At 30.7% G+C, this 24933-nt stretch overlaps 1 protein-coding gene across 1 annotated transcript in view; it reads left to right on the plus strand.

Annotated features, from left to right (window-relative positions):
- Positions 1-4727: 4727 nt before the first annotated feature.
- The window catches only part of MS3_00007316 (uncharacterized protein), a gene marked incomplete at its 5' end in the record, with an annotated part of 37527 nt that continues 17321 nt past the window's right edge, over positions 4728-24933 (plus strand). The window contains one exon of the mRNA XM_035730113.2: positions 4728-7433. Coding sequence (XP_035589280.2) covers positions 4728-7433 — 2706 coding nt within the window. The remainder of the gene's footprint in view (positions 7434-24933) is intronic.

A 24933-nucleotide genomic window follows, 5' to 3' on the forward strand; every position in this document is an offset into this window, starting at 1 on the left:
AGCATATTTACAACTGAAGAAGATCTGGGACTTGAAAAAACTGTCAACTAACATCAAAGTCAGAATTTTCAATACAAATGTCAAGATGGTTCTACCGTATGGGATCAAAACTTGGAGAACTTTGAAAGTCATCATTCAGAAAATACAGGTGTTTATTAACAGTTGTCTACGCAAAATACTTCGGATCCGTTGGCCAGACACTATTAGCAACAACCAACTATGGGAAAGAACGAACCAGATCCCAGTGGAGGAAGAAATCAGGAAGAAGCGCTGGAAGTGGATAGGACACACATTGAGGAAGGCACCAAACTGCGTCACAAGACAGGCCCTCACATGGAGTCCTCAAGGCCAAAGGAGGAGAAGAGGAAGATCAAAGAACACATTACGCCGAGAAATGGAGATAGACATGAGAAGGATGAACAACAATTGGATAGAACTGGATAGGAAATTCCAGGACAGAGTGGGTTTGAGAATGCTGGTCGGTAGCCTATACTCCATTGGGAGTGACAGGCGTAAGGAAGTAAGTAAGTAAATTAAGTAAGGAATTAAGGGATTATGAGTCAATTGGAGCTAGACTATCATGAAAAACTTGGAAGTACTGAACAACTGTTTCATCTTATTGTGCAACTCCTCAGTAGTACACATCCATAATCCCAGGTTTATTTCTCTATTTATTTAAAAGAAAAACTTTTTATCCATTTTTCATTAACCAACTTCATCTTTATTTTATCATATTATCCATTGAATTGACACAGGTTCTATGGTGTTATCTTGACAAGTAGTTTTATATATAAACATAAATAATGCCAAGATTAACAACATTGTGATAACAAATGAGTTTATTTTTATTTCTATTTCCCAAGTAAAACAAATGAATTCTCATTTGATAACAATAACAATAATACCCTACTTCTTAGTCTATACATCTATATATATACATATATTGTCAACTCCTCAAATAATCTGGATTATTTTACAAAATTCGTAGCATTCTTTGACAGTTCCTATATATATATATATAAAGTAGATTTCTGTACTGTATAATGATGATCTATTTCTATGTTGACTTCTACTCAATGTTTAATACAATCATAGATTTTTTGAAAAAACAAACAATAATGAATCATTTATAGTAAACAATAGATCTAATATAGATTTCACTTGATATCATAGTAACATTTAATAAAGTTTGGTTTGGTTTTATATTAATATTAATATAAAATGACATTTTATTCTATTATGGAACATTGTCAAAAGATAATTCATGATTCATTTTCATCATAACTTGAAATCATTGTTAACTGATGATGAAATGGAGTTAAATGATTTATCAAGTGCATATATATATATATATATATACAAGAATGATCTGTATCAGTCAGTCAGTCAGTAACAACGTAGAACTTCGTACGTACGTACATAGATCAGTTCAAGTTGCCATACCATATTATCAAATAGATAAAATTGTTAATTCAAATTCCATAGGTGTAGAGGTAGTATAGAGACAGAAAACTACTAGTCTCTAAACTTATGTAGCATGTTAAAAAGCATATCATTGTTTCAATTCATTTTTATTCATTCTTGTAGTGTCTGAGTTTTGTAGTACTAAACCAATGAATATTGTATTTTGAATTCTGATCATGAAACTTCAAGATTTGGTATGATTATGTTAGTTTTATAAAATTTAATGTATACTGGATGTCATTTGTATAGAGATACGACTATTTTCATTTAAAATATGCCATATATATTCATATTGATAACAACAGTTTTACATATATACATATACTTATGTTTTTTGTTCAGACTTATGATGAATATAATATGTAGAATATATGGAATAGTCTATTGTATTTTATTACTTACACTTGTAACTATACACAGACTGACAAGTTAAAAGTAATTAGTTCCTGTGATCAATGTTGATTGACGAAGATTGAAAAAAGAAAGAACAAAGATTTTAGTAGAATAGAATGAATTCATTTTATTTCGAAGGTTCTCGTCAACTGCTTATAACCTGTGATATTTAAAATCAAAATTACATAATAAGTTTAAATTATTTACATGAGAGGGTTTGACTGGAAGTTAAATGGAAGATATAGTAGTACAGTATAGCAAGGGTATAAATAAACTTAATAGGCTGAATATTATAAATATATACCTTATATGAAAGAACATTCTACAACATTGATTGTGAAAACGGTTCAAACGGCCAGAGACGAGTGATTACGTAATCAGTAAACGTCTTTCTTTCTCTTGTCCTGCGGCTTATTAGAACATGTACAAAAAATCTAAAATACGCCCTCCTTTCAGTTAGGGCAATGTCGCTGATTTGACCAACTGTATTTATAAATTTACGTGTACCTGAGAAAGCGGCCAAACTCCAGTCTTCTGGAGTTTGCTGAAGTCGTCGCCATTTGGCATGTTTATATTACATGTATAGTTTTTCCCACTTCATATTTTATATTAAGCAAGTGGGATGCTACTGAACTACAAAGAATGCTTTATTTTTTTTAGGATTCTATTAGTTTTTGAACAATATCTGAATGTTACTTTTTTATATTCAGGTTTATCTATTATCGATGATGTATGCGATTCGTTTTAAATTTCGGGAGTAACCTTTTTTTGCATGGGATATTTCCTATTGACATTCTAGATCCTCTCAAAATTTGTTTAAGTCTTGTACTTTCTTTTTTCAGGAAGATTTCTAGAAAGAGTACTCAGAAAATTCTACGCTCATTTACCAAGTATCCTGTAGTCTATCATAAATTTTGTCTATTCTTAGAGTTTGAAAAATTTTATAAACGTTCTCCGTAGATAGAGTTCTAATGAAAGAATTAAAGTATCTGACGAAATATAATAAGCGATCATCATAATCAATGTCAACATAATCCCAATCATTGAAATCAGTAGTTTAATGTATTTTAAAATTAAATTTCTGACGTATATATATATATATATATATATATATATATATATACATTGTTAATCCAAACACTTAATAAACACATGTCCTGAAATAAGAAAGCCATTCAAATAGGAGAAGAATGAACATAAAAAGAGTGTTCTTCCCTACCACAACACAGTCGATGTAACTGTTTCACATTGATGAGTTTGACAGTTAGGATCGTTAAAAAGTACGTTTTTCATTATTTAGGATATTTTATTATTTCAGATGAATAAATTGTTGATAGAATAAAAATGTATCTTTGTAAAATTATTACATTTACAAAAATAAAAAAATAAAAACTTCTTTTAACACCTTTTTTTATAATTGTAATGGCAAAAGTGAATGTGTATCATACACACAGTTCCCTTTATCATTTTGAAAAGAGCAAAAACAAAGATTCTAACGGAATAGCGTCAATTCATTTTTATTTCGTAGGTTTTCATAAGCTGCTTACAACCTGTGATATTTAAAAATCATAATTACATAATAGGTTTAAATTGCTTACATGAGAGGGTTTGTTTCGAAGTTATATTGAAGATACATTCGTAAAGCATATCATGGATGTAAATGAAATTAATAGACTGAATATTGTAAGTATGTACCTAATGTGAAAGAATATTCTACAACATTAACTGTGGCAACAGTTCAAAAGTGGGTTAGAAACAAGTGATTACCTAATGAATAAACATTGAAGGAATGTAGTGAGTAGAGTTCAGTTGAAAGATTATTAATTTGAAAGATAGCTGAAAAAAAATCAATGATGTTATAAAAACAAAAGAAAAAGAAAAAATTTTTTCTAAGGTGCAGCAAAATAATATTTGTCACCAAGGCAAGTAAAGATTAACAACCATCTCCTTTTGAACACATAGGTCAGGTTTTTGACGCCTGATGGTAACGGCTTCAGCAAACTTCAGAAGACTGGAGTTTGGCTGCTTACTAATTACCCTAAAAGATTGTAAGGTATCTACCTGATGTTCTGTATCAAGGAGATGTTTGGTGATTGCACTATTCAGCGTCTTTCTTTCCCTTGTTCTAAGACTTTTTGGAATATGTTTAAAAAATCTAAGATATGTTCTCCTTTCAGTTCAGCCGATGTAGCTGCTTTGGCAGGTGTTTCATTGAAATTTTAAATATCATTTCAATTTTTTTATTTATTGAGATCATGAACCGATTGATGTTAGACTACTACTGAAAAACTAGTAGCAGTGGATGGTCATTTCGTCCTATTGTAGGACTCCTCAACAGTGCACATCTACGATCCCGCTCGTGGCCATTCAGTGCTTCCAGGTATTCAATGATAATCTAATATCAATCGGTTTAAGTTCTCAATGAAGACAAAAAACAAAACCTAATACTCTCCACAACCTAATATACTGATCATTTCAGTTTGCTTGTATTTTATTGGTTAAAACGTTTTTTCTCTCCTAAGTATATCCTAATTCCACCCACATTACTGATTCATTTACAAAATTAACCAATCAGAATAGTTTCCCAATATAATATGTCATAGATCTTACCACTCTCTTAGTATCCAAAATAGTACATAGAGAATTAAAAAAAGAGAAAAGAAAAGAGAAGAAAGAAAAAGAAAAGCTTAATCAGTAATACAACACATTGTTTACATTTATTAAACTTTATGAATGGAATCTATTTATTCAATGAATTATCAATGATTATCATGATCATGATTGATACCTAAAACAAAAACAATCTATACATACATCATTCTATAATTATCATTATTATTATTATTTCTATATGATTAATTTTCAATGGTATGCTTAGAATTTATTTCATACAATGGAATTGGTATTTTACACGTCAACAATATCAATTATTCATCATCATCATATTGTTTTATATTAATTTAATTCAATCCAAAACGATACGATTACCTATTAATGAAGAGATACAATTGAATACACATATAGGTAGTTTATTAAAATATATACAACAACAAGGTGGATTAAATAATTTATATTTTATCAAAATTAATAATACAAATGATGCATCGAAATTATTTCATGTTGATCCTAATACGGGTGATATTATTGTTAAGCATAGATTAGATCGAGAATTATTATGTAATAATATTAATAATCAATATAATCAATTAAAGAAATATGGTAAAATGATTAAAGAATGGTTACCAAATTTTACTTATTCTACAATATGTGAATTATATTTTAGTGTGAATTGTTTAAATACCACATTATATTCAAATCGTCATAGAAACAGACTACCTATAAGTAATAAATTAATAACTATCTTTGATGTTATTATTGAATTGAAAGATATTAATGATAATGGTTGTCAATTTATTCCATCCAATCAACAAATCATTAAAATTCGTGAAGATTCATTAATTAATGATACACGTTTTACATTGAATATACCATATGATCCAGATGATATGATCAATGGGAATTCTGTGAAACCAGATCGTATTTGGATCAAGAATGATTCGAATATAATAAATAATAATCAAAATATATTAAATTACTTTAAATTACATAGTCTTTCATTATCGAACAATGTTACAATATCTAATATATATTTAGAATTAGAATTAATTCAAAAGTTAGATTATGAAAAACAACAAAGTTATTCCTTTCAAATTGTAGCCGATGATGGTCACTTATCAGGTGATCATCAATGTTATCTGAATGTAACCATACTTGTAGAAGATTGTAATGATCATATGCCAATATTTGAACAATCTATGTATATTGTAAATGTAAGTGAAGATACACCTATAGGTCATTTCATAACACAGATTAAAGCCAATGATGAAGATACTGATGAAAATGGAAAGATAATTTATAGTTTTGCATCATATTCCGATGATAGTGATGATGGTAATTATTTCTATATTCATTCAGAAACCGGTGAAATAAAACTACAGAGACGATTAAATTATCGTTTAAAATCTAGTCATTCTTTAAAAGTATTTGCTAAAAATCCGGAAAACACTACATCAGGACAAATAAAATCATTTCATACCTCTAAATTATCAACTACTCAGGTTATAGTAAATGTGATTGATGTAAATGATCACTTTCCTCGTATTCGTATTATATCACCTACTGGTTCTAAAACCTTAGAATTAATTGAAGAAACACCACCTGGACAAGATATTGGAATTGTAGATGTGTTCGATGGAGATACTGGAAAAAATGCACAAGTGAACTGTAAATTAACCAATCAAACTATTCCGAATGTTTTACGCTTAATTTCAGTTGACAGCGAAATGATGGGTAAAGAAATGTCAAATTCTAATCAAAAGTATAAATTAACGCTGCAAAAACTTATTGATAGAGAAGAATTCCCAATCATTGAGTTTAATGTAGTTTGTTGGGATGGTGGAACGCCATCTTTATCAAGTAATCTGACATACAAAATCAAAGTATTCGATATAAATGATCATGATCCAGTCTGTGATCAAGATAATTACACAGTTGATGTCATGGAAGATTCAAGTCCGGAAAGAATAAAAAATAACTTTGAATTTCTCACCATTCATGCTACTGATAAAGATGAGGGTCGTAATGCGAAACTTCATTTTAGTTTAGATCAAGAAACTCCAACGTATATAATGAATCTAATCTCGGTCAATGCAACTACTGGGACACTTAGTACTATGGGAAATTTAGATCGCGAGAAGTTGAATACATTCGATGTGACATTAATTTGTTCAGATCATGGTGAACCAAAACGAATGACTAAGGTGAAGATACATGTTAATGTACTGGATTACAATGACAACTCACCTACATACTCTCAACCATATTTTGAATTTACTATAACAGAAAATAATCATGTAGGTCAGCTAGTTGGTAATTTTCAAATTACTGATGACGACTTTGATAAAAATGCAGAATTAATTGTTCAAATTGAAGAGAACACTGAACAGGCACATGTTTATCTTGCATATTTCGGTAATAGTTTAGGAATACATTCTGATATTGAACAATTGAAACTACATTCAAAAGATCTACTGATTTCTTCCAATTTACAAGAAACAAGACATGTTGAATACATTCCACATTTTAAATTACACTCACAAAAGTTGCCCAGAAAAAATATTTCTTATTCTAACAGTGAATCAACACATTACGGTGTCAAATTGTATATAGACTCTGTTATTGATCGTGAAGGATTAATCATGAAATATAAAGATATAGTTTCTGACACGATTCCACATTATGGATTACTTGAACATATCAATAATCTGTATTATGATAATAAAATAACTGAACTCTCAAGTAAAACAAACTATTCCATAATAACACCAATTATATTGTTATTAATCAATACACATGATAAAGGCATTCCAAAATTATCTGAACATGTATCAATACGTATTCATGTATTAGATGAAAATGATAATTCACCTCGTTTTATTTATCCTGATCCAACCGATGTAAATAAAACAAAAACTTTTGTATCATATAAAGAACCATCAGGATATGCATTTACACAAGTAAGAATGAGTATTGGTGTACAAATTAATTAGCGTTCACATAATATGTATTAATATTGTATAACTTATAACTTACACTTAAATATTAAACGATTTGATGTAGATCAAAGGAAATGAGAATACTGAGAATACTGTGATCTCGTTAGAGCTGTAGATACTGTACCTTAAAGTCTTTCTAATTAGATGAGAGAATTTTGAGTCAGAACTTTTTATTTTCCCTAGAGCTGTCATGTACGAATAGTTCCGAAGTGTCTCATAATAGAATCTAATGTATTCAAGTTCTTAATATTGATGTAACAAGGATCAATTCGTGATCTGAGCTTTATAAATTCCAAAGTGATCTTATAAAATGTTAGCTTATTAGTTGAGGTTAGACATTAACACCGTTGGATGCCGGCTCAGTGGTCTAGTTGGTTAAGCGCCTGGTGCGAAACTGATAACTCCTGGGTTCGAATCCCGCGAGATGGGGTTGTGGATGTGGCTGCTGAGGAGTCGTACAGTAGGACAAAACAGCCGTCCAGTGCTTCCAGGTTTTCCATGGTGGTCTAGCTTCAATTGGGTCATGATCTCAACTGTTGAAATTACTAAAATCTCCACAAAACCCCTTCTGATACTATTTAGCTTATTAGCTTGTGTTCAGTTTTTGTCCTAAATATCAATAGAAAGATTCAAACAGACAATACATAAACAAATCAAACTTCACCTCATTGTACAAGTCAGTGTCTATCTAGACTCAATAGTTAAATGTATAACGTGATGATGTTTGAATTGAACGATACTGGATTTGAGTCCCATAGTGAATATCAACCTTATAATGTTGATACATCCAGCTGACAATTCTCAAAGTAGAACGTACTAGATTCCACTACTAGCCACCATTCATCTTAATTTATAAATTAACCTTATTTTACTAAGTAGCTTTACACATTTAAATGGTCATTTAAATTATATAAGTTATATAAAATAACCATTGAAGAAATATTAAAAGTACAATATTTACAAAACCTTGTTACACTTATCAGAATGTATTTTTTTTACTTTCTTAGTCAAGTAATGTAGTGATGATTATTTAGAAAATCCATGTTACTATTCAGAAAGGTTATAGAAGTTGTAACAGATTTTGTAATGTTTCTTTGATGACTTATTAATTACTGACATGATTGTTTGCTGATTATTGTATGGATCACAATCATGTATTGCTCAGTAATCTATTAGTAGATTGAAAAGGCTGTCTAATAATTCCTGCTTTATAAAAGACATATTACTTTAAATTTTCACTCTTAATTCCATTTCAAATGAATATTATTTCGATTGGATTTCTACTAGCAGAATACACGAAGGCATTAAATGAGACACTATTACTTATAATTGAAGAAAACTTACAATACAGTAGCTGAAGATCTATGAAAAGGTGATGCATATTTGAATATTTACTGTGAACTAATTCAGAAGAATAAATACAATGTGAGGATTTACCTTTATGATTACCGTTTGAAATGTTCTATTTATTGAATAATTCATAAAATATGGATTATTCTCATTATTGATGTTTTTGACTGTAAATGAACAGCCAGCTATAGAATATGTTCACCTTAATGTTGTTATGAAGTTATAATTCCTTAAGATCAATAACGGGGAGATTTGAGCACAAACAATTCAATAAACTTCACTATAAATTCATGAGTCACTAGTTCATTTTATGGGATAGAAGTTTGATTTGAATTTTGTAATGAATATCTACACTGGCATCCAGGCGCATCAATCTGAATTGCTTAGAATAGGACGAAACCTACATTTTGTATTCCACTACTAGTAATTATTTAAATATGCGTGAAAATTCTGAAGATAACACACACGATGATATAAAGAGTATATGCTAGTATATTTATCCCCAAGACTGAATTTTTCAGTGTAGTGATTTGTTACAATAAACTTTCCCTAGACTATAATCAATAGGAATGATAGTTTTTCTAGCGGGATTAAGCTGTATTCTTCTATCTATACATTAAGTAGAAAATTCATGTATTCATCGTTTCAATTAATTTGCCAACTGTTAATTAACAGTGTTGTAAAATGTAAAATGACATTGAACTGCAATAATTTAATTTAATGATGCATCATTTAGGTTATCAATTATCCCATTAACTATCAGGCAATATAAGTATTAAATCATCTCCAAATGCGTTTATTTTTCTAGTGGGCAACATAAATCGATTGACATAACTCCATTTTATTTACAGTTGAATAATTCATGAATCCACATGATTTAATTCATCTTAAATATGTTAGTTTGTTACAAGATGTAGCGTGATTTCAATAAGGATTTTGGTATTCACACAATTTACTGAAGAGATATATTCTGAACAGAAAGTGAAAAGTATTTGAAAGTAGAATGAAAGCTTTCTAGATATATAAAGAAACATCTGGAAATTGCATCATAACTTAAAAGTCTAATTTTACCCATATAAACATGATTCCTGAAAGTAACTATTTTGGAAAAACTGATCAGTCATTCTCCTCGTAGATGAACCAGTTTGAGAACTCTTAGGATTCGCTTTTACCTATCGGTTTATTGGCGTGATTTATTTATGACTAAATATAATGATATTTTTAAAATGATAAACAAAACTCGTCAGTTAATATCGGACGGCTGTTTTTCATACAACTGAATACAAGAGTGTTATATACTTTTATACTTTTGAACTATCGTCAAACAAAATATGAGGACAGCTATTTCATCGAAATTAGAATAAATCCCATCAGAAACGTATATTTAACTAGGCTGTCACACTTTACCTTAATATGGAAGTGAGATATTAGCATGTCAAGAAGAGAACAAGCTGAAAGAAGATCCATAACAATAACTATTGTGGTTCGAGAAGAACGGATAAAATATTGAGGTTATGAATGACGAACGTATCAGGAATATCATAAAAATTGAACTGAGAATAATAATTATGGAAATGGATTGGGATTGGAAATGAAACATATTCAGGAAGAGTGAAGAAACAAGAGTGATTTATGAAACTAAATTAATGATTGAAAGCAACCGTATGGATTAGATCTACACTGAGATTAAACAAATTTCTCTTTCTATGTAGCGTTTCGTTGTTTATGACAAATGTAAAGTTGAAGAAACACAAGCATACTGCTTTTCGTAACTTATAAACTAATCGAATCGTTGATACTGACAAACTGTTCTACGATATCACTTTTCACCAATTAGTTCACCCCTTTCTTGCTCATAATGAAAAGTGTTTCTGGACTATTTAGCAAACGAATTCTCATAAAATAACTAATACATGTCTCCATAAGAACAAGTGAATTCGCATTATATATTGAAAAGGTCGAATGCGAGAAATTGTTTTGAATATTGTCATTAAAGATAGGTAAACTTGTGAATACCAATTCTAAAGTTACTGGGAAGAATCGTTCCTGAAATAATTTGAAATCCTTCCCATCAAAATGTCTGTTATTAAACCGCATTTCAAGTTGATGTTCATATAGATCATGGTCTTCGGAGGTTTAATTTTCTTTTATTATCGACAGATCTCCGTTCTGTGTTTTCCTGAGAATAGTTAACAACTTTTCTATAACTTTAGAAGTTCAGATTGGTAGGGTCAAAGTAAACAACCCAATTTCTCTTTCTGTTTGTTGGAACATCTTATAATCAGTTGATTATACGCTAGAACACGTCTCCATTTCATTTGTTCATCAGAATATATATATCCTATAATTTTGTATGCTGTTCGGTTTATTTCTTAAATCTATACAATGATCAAACTTCGGCTGCTGTTAAGTATAAAAACCTGAGGTCTAAAAATAAAAGACCTACTATCATATTGTGGATTATAACCAAGACGTCTGAACAACCTACGACTAATCGTTCGATCACTGACTTCACGAACAAGTGTCATTCTAATATGACTATCATCATCCTTTAAATCTTTATTGAGCTGTCCACACGACAGGCACCGTCGCACTTAAGGGTTAACTCTTCCTAGGAAGTCAGGCGATTTCGTGTATTGGTTGAAGTTAGTATTAAAACCGTTGGATGTCAACCGGCTCAGTGGTCTAATGGTTAAGCGCTCGAGCGCGATATCGATAAGTCCTGTGTTCTAATCTTGCGAGGGGTGGGATCGTGGATACACACTGCTGAGGAATCCGTACTAGGACGAAACGGCTTCCAGTGCTTCCAGGTTTTCCATGATGGTCTAGCTCCAGATGACTCATGATTTCAAATATTGAAATTTCCAAAATCTCCACAAAACCCCTTCTGATAAAATTATATTTACCCGAAAATCGGAAATATTAATGAAACTTTCGTTTATATTCGTTGTATTAGCTTGTTAGTCACAATAACAGTTTGATTATTTTACAGAATCTGTAGTGATATAACATTCATTTATATCCAAATTTAGAGTTGAACGTTCGATTTTTTCTCATGTCTCAAATAATCCACTTTAATCAATTTCACCATCAGAGTCCCATATAATCAGAAACGCCTTCGTAACGTCTACCAGTCACAAATAAACCTAGCTGCAGGTTTTCGTTTGCCATAAAAATATAGGTATCATTTGTTGATAATTCAACACCAAGTGGAACAAAATTAATACAACAATTATGAATAACTTTATATTCATCGAATGGAATCAATCGTTATATTATATGTATCAATGCCAAGGTTGGACATGTTAGTTTCAAATAGAGTAATGTGTAAAAATCATCATATTGTTTGAAACGAAACAAAGAAAGGTGTTCGGTAAATTGGCATTTTTTTGTATGTTTAAATACAGTAACCACAATGCTGGTTTACAATCGTGTATTAAATTTACCTAGCAGTAGTAGAGGGCAGTTAAATTTAAAGCAATGATAGAGGTTTGGTAAATATTTGTTTCTGTTAGTCCATTTGTTTATGTTGTCATTCCCTTGACTGAAAAAATATTAGCAATCACCATCTCTCACTCCAAATAAATATCCTCGTTATGGACTGAAATTAAGATTACTTAATAGGATTTTTTAATTATTTGTAACTACATTAATCTAAGCTATGGCGTATTGACTAACAATAGATACCATAGGTTTATTCAAAATGACTGATCATTAAATGATCAGATATAGCACATTTTGCCTCAGTGATCAGAAACGTAAGGCAATGGTAGTAGAAATTTTCCAAGTACTATAGAGTCAATTATTTAACATTAGAACAACACATATAAGCGAACAATTGTTCTCAATTAGATCGTCATCAGGCTTTACTCTGATATACATGGATATTTATACGAAAATGTTAAACCAATCAAGGCAATTTCGGTCAATAATCACAATGAAATAGAATAAGACACCACACATAATAGGTAAAATTCATGTTGATAGTAGGAAGACATTAACACTAGATACGATAAGTCTCTTAAAGATGTCACATTATTTCATTCATACACAGTGAGATCTAAATAGGTTTTTATCAACCCACTGAAGTTATAAAAATAGAACTATTGTCAATCCCAAATATACTGTCTTGTTTGGTCTTTTCTCACTACTTCAGACAATTCAGAAGAATTTATCAGTTACGCTAAAAAATGTAAGGGTTTAATCATGCGTACGCAAGTAAAAATTTTACCTTTGAGTAGCGGATAATAAAATTATCCCCATGATTAGCGACTGCTTCCATTTTTCATTTTTTTTTAGAGGAAAGTGTACAGTGTCGTATGTTATTGATACTGTCACATACATTCCAACAAACCCTTAAGAAGAAAGATTTAAAATAAAAAGAATTGATAGTTTCCTAAAAGTTACATAGCAACAAGGAAACTGGTTATTTTGGTGACACGTTTTTTTTCCTCTTCAAATATAGTTTATTAACAATTAGAATGTTTCAACATTCCCAGTACAGTGACGACAATCGCTTGATGCTATTTAACTAAACCACAGTTTTATACAGTTATTAATTTTTAAACAATCATCTTATATAAAAATAATACTGTGATAGCTTTTAAGTTTAGAGTTGTTAGTTATCCTATCAGCCTCTGTGATAATAACTTTTAAAATGCCCAGTGACTATGTGACACTTTATTGTTCATTGGCCGTTGGCTAGTGTCACCGCAAGTACTACAATAATCCTGAAGCTTTTTCCGTAGGTTTTCAGTGCGGCTTATTAAACGAATGACCAGAATGAATTGAAATAACTAATAATTGTGAAATACACAGTGTTTTCGTCTTGCTCTTTATAGGTAGAATAAATAGCTTGATAAATATGTTTTGTTAGTAACAAATAGGAAGCATCATTAATTGAAAGACAGTTTCTTTATTTAACGCTTTGTTTGAAAATAAAATAATTGTTTCAATTTGTAAGGGTTGCATTTGCCAGTGATTATCTTAACTCTGATGTCGTTTGAAGTGTAAGATTCCAGTCTGGAAGTGAACATTAAGACTGGGATGCAAGTACATTCAGCTGACAATTTCTGAATGAAATGAAACGAATATTCTGGATTCTATATTTAGCCACTATCTATCTCTGCTTAAAAATGATTGTTTCTTTATCATGGATAAATATTTTATCGGAAACTTTGATTCCTTTATGAATTTGATAAAATGAACGTTAATTAGTTTGTCAGACATCAGGATGTACATCCAATCTTCCAATTTTATAAAATAATTTTTATATGTTCAGCTTTTAACAAAAACATATTACTTATGGTTACTTTGTTAGCTTAAATTGAATAACATTGATAAAAATAAATCCTTGGAATATCATGAGAATCAAAATTCGATCATCAGAGTTTCAAAGAATTAGTTGTGTTCAAAGTAATAACTTTATATTACTTCATCCATTTTCAATGAGTTATAAATTTTTCCATAGTTGAGATCATTAAATCAATTGAAGCTAGAACACCATGGAAAACCTGAAAGCACTGGACGGTCGTTTTGTCCTATCTTAGAACTCCTCAGCAATGCACATCCACGATCCCGCCCCCGCAAGATTCGAACCCAGGTCCTATCGATCTCGGCCGTCCAGTGCTTCCATGTTCCCCATGACGCTTTAGCTTCAGTTGACTTCTGAATTCAACTATTGAAATTACTATTATAACCACAAAAAAACCATTCTGATATATATTTTTCTTAAGTATTTCTAAAATATTTATTACAGTTTTCCATTGTCTGAGTTATTTAAACTCCTTTGTACGTTTTGACATATATTTTAAATGTCAAACATTTTGAACTCAATAGCTTAATTAGCACGCTTTCATTATAATTATGGAGAATATCACTAATATGTATGTTGATGTGTAATAACAGGATCTCTCTCACATTATGTTATGCATACTTATTCTGATCATTGATCTTACAATTCAGCTCAACATATAAACTTATTCAAGTTAAGTTTTCATATTGGTTATCGCTTTATGAACAATTTTGGTGTTTGAATTCACTTAGTTTTGTTTACTTGAATCTTCCCATTGATGTTTAGGACTGACATTGATCAGTCTGTTATTGGCATATGTGCATACTGTGCGTATTGCCTCGATATTGCCTTAATTCACTTGCATTCTAAACAAAGATAGATGGTGGCTAGCAGTGGAATCCATGACGCACGTTTCATCCTATTTAGGACTCGTCAGATGGATGTACCTGAATCTCAGAGTTGATGTTCACTCTGGATCTCGAACTAGTTACAATTTCGGTGTTTATTTTACAAATAATAGTACACTAACGTACTCTATTTTTTTAAAAGATGAATTTGATTTGAACCTGGCCACTTCACGGATTATTCATTTGGATATATAAATTCAGAACTTGAAGAAGATTTATTAAAAAGTATATATTCTTTGTTTATGTTTTAATATCATTAATGTCTATCATGTATATGTCTGACCATACAAATGAAATGTTTATATGAAATGATTACTTGTAAAGAATTAATTTCATCAGAAAGGAGGTTTTGTGTAGATAGTAGTAATTTAATAGTTGAATTCATGATTCGATTAAAGCTAGACTACCATGGAAAACCTGGAAGCATTGGATAGCCGTTTCGTCCTAGTATGAGACTGGTTAGCAGTGTGCATCCACTTGGATATTAAAATGTGTAAGGTGCAAGGTCATATTGAGCATAGAGTTTCAGCAGCGTATTTCTAAAACATACCTTAATACTATTATTATTATTATTATTATTATTATTATTATTCAGTAAGATCGGGAATGAATATGACGATCCAGATTAATGAATAGTTTTGTAGTGTCGATTATTATGTTAAGTACGTATACCTTATTCTAGCTTTCGGACAAACCAATCTATTCATTCTAGTTGGGTCACATTTTGACTTTGTTAATTATTCACTTACCAATCTTGATGGATTTATATGAGCGTACATGTGTGTACATTCCTTATCATATTATTCATCACATATCTGTAGCATGTTTTTGTGTGACTATAAGTATTGATTAACGCTTGACTGAATGTAGTTGGCTCATATGCCTTCTCCACTGTGCATCATTTTGCTTCGTTCTTTTCTCTTCGCTTTTCCTATATTTTGTCTGGATCAAAGATTGTATGAAATATACATATTCGAAATTCATTCTAGTATTTGACTTATTTAATTCCATTACTGACCAACGCGATTTAGGTCGATTATTATATACGAGGATAGGCGTCATATACATTTCGAAAGCAATCATTTCAACATCAATCATTCATACGATCTACTTGGATCAGATCCCGGGTCACAAAATGTGGAGAGCCCGTCGACAACATCATCTGATCTAAATGACGACAAAATGGAGGGCCCCACTAAAGTTCTCTGAGATCGTATCATATTCATAAAGTATAAATTCTATATTCTTAAAAAATAAAAAAATAATCATATTACCTTTTTCATTCAGATCAGAACTCATCTAAGACCCTTACTCATGAGATTCAAACCCAGGATCTACTGGTCTCGCGCGCGAGCACTTAACCACTAGACCACTGAGCCGGTCGGCATCCACTTGTGTTAATGTCTCACTCTAACTAATCCACGAAATTGAGATTTTAGTAATTTAATAGTAATAAGTAGTATACAAGTAGTATAATGAATAATACTTTTTCTTGACATTCAATTCAATATTATATAACATATTTGAATTATTTTTTATCAATGAAAATTAGTTGATTACGCTAAATTGCACATTAATTTACTTAAGAGATGAAAAAAATTAACAATGAACAACTGTCGTGTAAAAAAAAAAGAAAAATCAAACTAAGAAAAAGAAAAACTATTGATTGATAGATTTTTCTTGTACTTAGGAAATAGTTTTTTTTCCATGGAAATAACATGTATTAATCTTTCACAGTAAGCAAATATACCAAGTTGATAAATGATTGTAATGTTCATTGAAATGTTTAGGTGAGTCATTGAAGATCAAGGAGTGTTAAACAATTGTTATGTTCTGATGTAAGATTTTGTAGCAGAGTATTGTGGAGGCCCGTTATTTAATCGTCATTTAGATCGAACGGTGTTTGTTGACGGGCTCTCCACTTTAGTGGCCCGTGGATCTGACTTCAATTAGATCGTACGAATATTTTTTATCGCCTATCCTCGATTATAATCATCAACTTAAATCGCGTTAGTCAATAATAGAATTAAATAAGTCGAATAACGAGAATGGACTTTTGAAAACATATATTTTGTATATAAAGCGAATGGAATAGAGAGAAGAGAAACGACGAAGAGTGGAGGTGGCTGGTAAGCCACCTCCTCATTTAACCAAGCGTTAATCAATAGTTATAGTTACACAAAAGTAAGTTACAGACATGTGATGATGAATAATGGGATAAGAAATGTACACACACCTATGCGCTCATATAAAAACAGTCAAGATTGATAAGCTAATAAATAAAAAAGTCAGAATGTGACTTAAGTATTATGAATAGAATGGGCTGTCTGAAAGCTAGAATAAGGTATATGGGCTTAACATAATAACCGACACTACAGCATATTTACTATTTTATAACGAGACTAATCTGGAATCTTAAGGTAAGAGTTTAACTTTCAGAAAAAGAGTTCGTATTCAGTGATATATATATATATACTCACACGATTAATTAATTTGTAATATTGATTACCTCACTGCTGAACTCTATCAGAAATAATTTGCCAGTAAAACGTCAGGAACATATCTTATAGCAGCCAAGCACTGAAAAACGGTTTTTTTATGATTTTTTTATTCTGTATGCAATCATAAGAATCATATACTTGAACCAGGTGATTCTTCAGTTTTCCCCAATTTTCAATGGTACTTCAACTTATATCATAATAAGCTATGAGTAGAATTAACCAATTCATCATCTCTTAATCAAAACAATTCACAATATTAGATGTATAAATTTCAACAATTGGAATTTTGGATGTTTTGATTAGTATATTGGTAAGATCTTCTTTCATGAAACAATTGAAAAATCAACATAATCAATAAAAATTAGAGCTCAAAGCAAATCTATACGCGTTAAACTATTTGACTGTCCTTTTTTTCCAAACACTTTTAATTCAACATTACAACAATACAGTTAATCTTAGTGGAGAAGATTTGTACCTCAAGTGGATGATTTTGATGGAGTTTTGTTCTCTGAGCTGGATGGTTTGGTCCACCTCAGAGAACAAAACTCCATCAAGCTAATCTTAGTCATTGTATACTTTGAAAGCTTAATTTACTCATGTATAGTTTTAACTTTATGATAAATGAAAATGATTGACATTTCCTTAGTTGTAGCCTATGATAGTAGGAATTAAATATCTATAGTATACAAATGTACACACATGTACACATCCCATTTTAGCCCTGAGTTTCTTTTAAATGACTCCTTATCATACACAATATCAACATTTGAACATGATTAAACAAGCAATTAGTGTAGATTTATTATAAACTTTATTTATCTTTGATAGTTTTGATTCCTATTAATTCTTCGAAGTATCTCTATCCAACATTCCCGGTGAAATGTTGATATTATTTAAAATTTCATTAGGTTAGCTTATTTCAAATATTATTTCTCCATCTCATATATTGTATATATTTGATACTTAATTTCAATATGAATGTTTATTCAAATTTTGTTAGATGTTTATATGAATGTTGAATATTTTCTTAGCGAATAATACATTACATACTTGAAGTTTGTGCTGATGATGTTGTTCAGAAGAAAGATGAAAGTTTCACGAGTAAACCATCTAGTTCAAAGAACAAAATCATCCACCTGAGATACAAATCTTCACCACCATCTCAAAATATTTATGATTATGACAAACGAATAAGACAGTACAAGTAACTGTTTTGTATTGATTCAGGACATTAGACGTATTTTTTTCGACTTTCAACTTTTAAATATATCAAAGAGAAGTTTTGTAGAGATTGTTGTAATTTAATAATTGAATTCATGACTTAATTGAATTTAGACCACCATGAAAAACCTGAAAGTACTTTATGGCACTTTCATCCTAGTATGGGATATGCATTGCTTACAAGTCCCATACTAGGATGAAATGGCCATCCAGGTTTTCTATGGTGGTCTTGATTCAAATTGACTCATGAATTCAACTTTCATATATATGAGTAATTTAGAATATTCTGATTATAAGTTGTTTATTTTTCACTGGTTGAAATCGTGAGTCAATTGAAGCTAGACCACCATGGAAAACCTGGAAGCACTGACGGCCATTTCGTCCCAGTAATTTACTACTCAGCAGTGCGCATCCACGATCCCTTCCCACTCGAGTTTCGAACCCAGAACCTATCAGTCTCTCGCCAGGCGCTTACTGACATCTACCTGTATGTTATCTTGAATTTATCAATAAATCATCAATCATTTACAAGAAAGACTGTATTATTGACGTCTCTTTAAAAACTTTAACAATATGTATACATATATGGTAGTGTTTAGAACGTTCTTCACGATATTAATAGTTTGTATAAAATACATTGACGGAAATGGTGGAGAAGATTTGTAGTTCAGATGGAGGATTTCGATGGAGTTTTGTTCTCTGAGCTGGATGGTTTAGTCGTGGAGCTTTCATCGTTCTTCTAAACGAAAATTTATATTCGTTTTACCTTTTTTTTAAACAAACTACAAAAATAACTAACGTACATATTTAACAATGTAAAAGTTAAACAGTTGTTGTAGCTAATAAATGTTTTTGGTTTTCAACCTAACTTTAGTTTTATTATAAGTGAACAAACAATATGGATCATAAAGATTACTATACTATACATTTTGTCAATGTCATTGTCAAACGTCAATTCATTTCATATGATTTAGGATTCATTTAGTAATATAATTCAAATTCATTATAAAATACTTCTAGTTAACATTTCTCTCGTATATATATATAAGTAGTATTAAAGTAGTATTAAAATACACCTATACTGATCTGTCAAAACTAGAGATATTAATTACGAATGATATCAGCTATTATGACATTGGGTATCATTTTATTACATAATTGATTGATTAATTGAAATTAGAAATTTTGTAAAATTCTAAAAAAAATTTTTGCATAGGGAAAGTACTAAAACAAAACATACTTAGTAACTACATATCTATATGAATGAATAGTTGTTGACACTTAAATATTTTTTTTATCATCCAATGTTTTAGTTGTATGCTAAGTTATTTGTTATACATATACATGTATATACTGTATTGGATGTTACAATGGAGTTGTGTGAGAATGTAACTCTGTATGTTTTTTGTTTTGTTAATGAACTATAGAACAACATTGATGTAGAAATTATCATAGATAAGTAGATGTATAAATTTGAATTCGTTTTTTTCTCGTTACATTCGTTATATAATCCTGTGTGTAGAGCTATTTAGATGTTGTCAATTGGATATGCCTGTATTTCAGTAATAACGTTCACATTAATGCTAGAAGTTATATTTCATCGCTTTAATTAACGTCATTTTACCTACTAGTCTACAGAAGACAATATAACAATGAGCTTATTCAGTGTCCGTGATAACTATTAGCGTTTGCAAGAGTTTTTTACATTTGTTAAAAGTCTAACTTTAGATACCCAACTATCTAACTATATATATTACATACGCCTGTTACTCCCAGTGAAGCATAAGACGCCGACCAGCATTATTCAATTCACTCTGTCTTGATCTTTCCTTTCTAGTTCTATCCAATTTTTCTTCATTCTTCGCATATCTGTCTCCATTTCTTGGCGTGATGTGTCATTTGGTGATCCTCTTCTCCTTCGACTTCGAGGGGTTTATGTGAAGGCTTGCCTTGTGAAACAGTTGGGTGCTTTCCTCAGTGTGTGCCCTGCCCGCCTGGAGCCTCTCTGAGGCTACTGCCGGTTCCAAGCGCGGATAATGGAGGAGGGTTGGACATGAAATTAGCGACCCCATTCCGTAGAAAACTAATTAAATAAAAAAACGCTAAACACAAAAAAATAATCCAAATCACTTAAACTTTGCCCTGGGAGTTAAAATTTCTTCATTTAAAAGAGTTATAATGCCTCATGATGAAAGCCGAGTTCCTACGTAAGTTCCGAAGCTGATGCCCTTTTTGACAACCAGGGCAACCATTAATTTTGGTAAATGGAATGCTCGTAATTTGTGGGGGACCGGGAGAGTCATTCAAATTGCTGCAGAAATGAACTGATACGACCTGTAGGTGTTTAGATTTAGTGAAGCACATTGGACGCATGTTGGACAACGAAGACTAGCTTCAGTGGAGGTGCTGATACACTCTGATCATGCAGAAGAAAACTCTCCACATACACAATGAATTGCACTGATGCCATCTAAACAAGCACAAAAGACACTTATATGATGGGAATATTATGGACCCAGGATCATCGAAGCTTCTTTCAATAAAAAGAAAGAGGGCAATACTATATATATATATATATATATATATATATATGAACGGGATTTGTGGAGATTGTAGTGATTTTAATAGTTGAATTCATAAGTCAATATACTCTAGACCGGCATTGAAAATTTAGGAGCACTAGATGTCCGCTTTCACACTCGAGACCGAAGGTCCATGGTTCGAATCCCACATGCGGGATGGTGGATTTGCACTGGTGTGGCAGTCCCATACTAGGATCAAATGGCAATCCAGTGCTTCCACGTTTTCAATGATGATCTAGTTTTAATGAATTCAACTAATAATATACATATACTACATCATATGTTCATAAAATTCCTTCATGAACATTCGCTACAAGTGAATACATTTCTTCACAACTAATCACAAATTAAGTCCCTTCATCATCATGTGTTCATATTTTTATGTTTCAATTGTAAATGTATAATTATTCAGACATATTTTCTCTGTACACTTCTGTCTCTAATAGTTTTGTTTAATTTTCACAAGTAAATAAATAACTAGACATTTTCATTGATATTTTCACGGATAAAAAGAACAATTTAATAAAACAGAATAAAATTTTCATTACACAATGACAGTCATTCAAATATTTTATTAAAATGAAAAACTAAACAACTGACTGAATAGTAATAGTTTATAACTTCTTTATGTTGCATATAGAAATATGGTTTCTCTTTTTCTTAATTGCACTGCAGAAAGAATATTGTAAATACTACTACTACTCCTGTGGGGTGTGCTACTTGTATCGACATAAGTAGTATATGATGTTAGTCGTGAACAGAATGTCTGACAGCAAAGAGATAAGAGGATAGAACTGTAAAGAATGGAAACAGAATGCAATTTATATGAAAATGCAAGAACAATGAAGTCTGAGTCATTTTGAGACAATTGATGAACATTTTGTAAATTGAGCATTTACTATATGATTGTTAGATTTTATTAACAAGTCCTGTAATTTTGTGCCAATCACATTCGATTGTCCCGCACTCGTGTTCTTGTCCACTACACTATTACTACTAATAGTGATAATAATAATAATGATAATGATAATAATAACCATGAAACAACTATGGTTCAAATATACTATTCATATCCATTTAGTCCTCACTGACATCATTCTTCACATCTTTACCCTTTTGTACGCCTTAAATAAACCACTCGATTCTATTAATAACTCCAATAAAATAAATAATTGATAGAATCAGTCAATATTGTTGTACGATATATATGTGAAAGCTAACTATTTACGCAGTGCTTGCTTATTAATTAACAACGACTTCTAGTAATGAAACTATTACAAGTCTTGACTGGAATTACCATCAGAGATTGATTGTTCCACAGAATGTTATATATCTTTATATATTTGAACAAGATAAAGTGTACACTTAGACATATTGAATATAACTAAATTATTTTTCATTTCAATATTCATGATTAAACCCACAAAATGTATCGTTAGAAGTAAAAAACAAAACTACAGTAGTTTTCAAATCAGCTGAAAAACTTCAATCTTTCTGACTATTATGAAATATAGAAAAATTTAGTTTAACGAGAGAATTTTATTTTCCATTGTCTATTTTTGATGGTTATCGATATACACTTGAGTTAGTATTACATAGTAACGAGAACGGTCAAAGTTTTCAATGCTTCTGGCTTACGGTCAATAAGTTAGAGGTTTGAATATATAGCTATTTGTGTATAGATCTAGAGAAAGATGGAGTATCAAAACTTATTATGCGGTGTAACTATAAGCTGAGTTCATAAACCTGTATTTGATAAATTAATTAACATGATGTTTCACTGATAGCTTATGAAACAACAGTATTTCAAGGTATTATATATAACAGGTTTGATTGGGTATTCATTATATTTAACAACAAGAATAAATAAAATTCCAAATTAAAACTCAGTCGATACAGACCATACCACTTACGATCATACATATGCGATGTTAAACAAATCATTTTTATAAATAAATATGGATGATGGCCAGTAATAGAATCCAGGACGCGTATTTCATGACATCAAGCAATATCGAGGCAATTTGAACAAGATGCACATATGCCAATGGCAGATTGATCAATTTCAGTCCTAAACATCTGATGTATTCCTACTTTTTCTAAAACTATCTTGGAAATTGTGTCCACTTTGAAAGTAACAAATTAAAATTAGTAATATGTTATATTAAGTTTAACAAATGTGAACAATTCAGTGTCTCAAAAATTCAGTCATTGAATACTGATGGTATCTTTAACTATGGAATAGGATGAACTATGTTAGAATATCTACAGGAAACTTGTTTATACAAACAAGTCTATCTTATAACAGTCACTTTAGTGATATTAATTAGCATGATGATAAGATTTTACATCTTTACATCTGTCAACAAAAAAGATTTTTTGTTTGTTTATCTAATACCTATAATAGTCAGTATGATGAACAAAGTAGATAAACATTTAAACTTCTATGCTAACTAGTGATACTTGATTAAATATAGGTCAAAAGTATTGAAAGATTAACAGATCAACTATAAAGATTAAACTTAAGGTCAAGAATTTCAGCCTTGTATTACAAGCTTAATTTATAAAATATATATTCTTAATAAGTAACGAAATAAAATGACCAATATTGGAAAAATGTCCCCAATTTTTTTTAACTTGAGTTTATCAGTAGTTATGTATAACACAAGGTTTTACTGCTACTACTACTACTACTGTGGTGCGTGCTACTTATATTGATATAAGTAGCATATGACGCGGTCAGGAATGTAATGTCTGGCGGCAAAAGATGGGGAAGATCAGGAAAGGAAAAGTGATAATAGAAAGCAATTAGTATGGAAATGCAGGAACAACGAAGTTCGAGACAATTATTGAACATTTTGCAAATTAAGTATTATAGTATGGTTTTTCTATTTTACCAAGTAACTGTAATTACTTGCTAAATATGATTCGGTTGCCCTCACCTGTGTTCTCCTTCACTGCACTACTACTACTGCTGCTACTGCTACTACTACTACTATAGTGAGCAGAACATGGTTGGGGACAATCGAATGTATTTGGCACGCAATTATAGAGTTACTCGATAAAATAGAAAAATCGTTAATTTGCAAAATATCATTCCATCACATCAAACCGGACTGTTGGTGTTGCAACCATCAATCCATTGTCTAACATTTCATGGTTCATGCGTTTTCTTACAAATTGCATTGCGTTCCCACTCTTCCTTTCTTGATCTTCCGACATCTGCTGCCAGACACTACGTTTTTAACTCGCGTCATATACTATTTATATCAGTATAAGTAATACACACTACACTACTACAGCATCATTTAATATATTCTGTTAAAATGAGTACTTCAGTTATTCGTGAATGAGATTCACACTTATTTATCTGTATCTTTCGTTTCTTTTTTTAATTCAAACATGTCATGCTTGAAGAGGCACACTACGAAACTTTGTCTCATTATTAACAATTGAATATATTGATTTCTTTATATAAACACAACCCACTGATAGGATTCTATGAATATGGACTAAGATAAAAGAAAGGCAGAAACATTTCAACATTGTAAAAATATTTCTTCAGTCTTATTATGTTTATTTTATAAGAGAAGAAGAGTTGAAATC

The sequence above is a fragment of the Schistosoma haematobium genome, chromosome 4 (assembly GCF_000699445.3).
Source record: "Schistosoma haematobium chromosome 4, whole genome shotgun sequence".
NCBI lineage: Eukaryota > Metazoa > Platyhelminthes > Trematoda > Strigeidida > Schistosomatidae > Schistosoma > Schistosoma haematobium.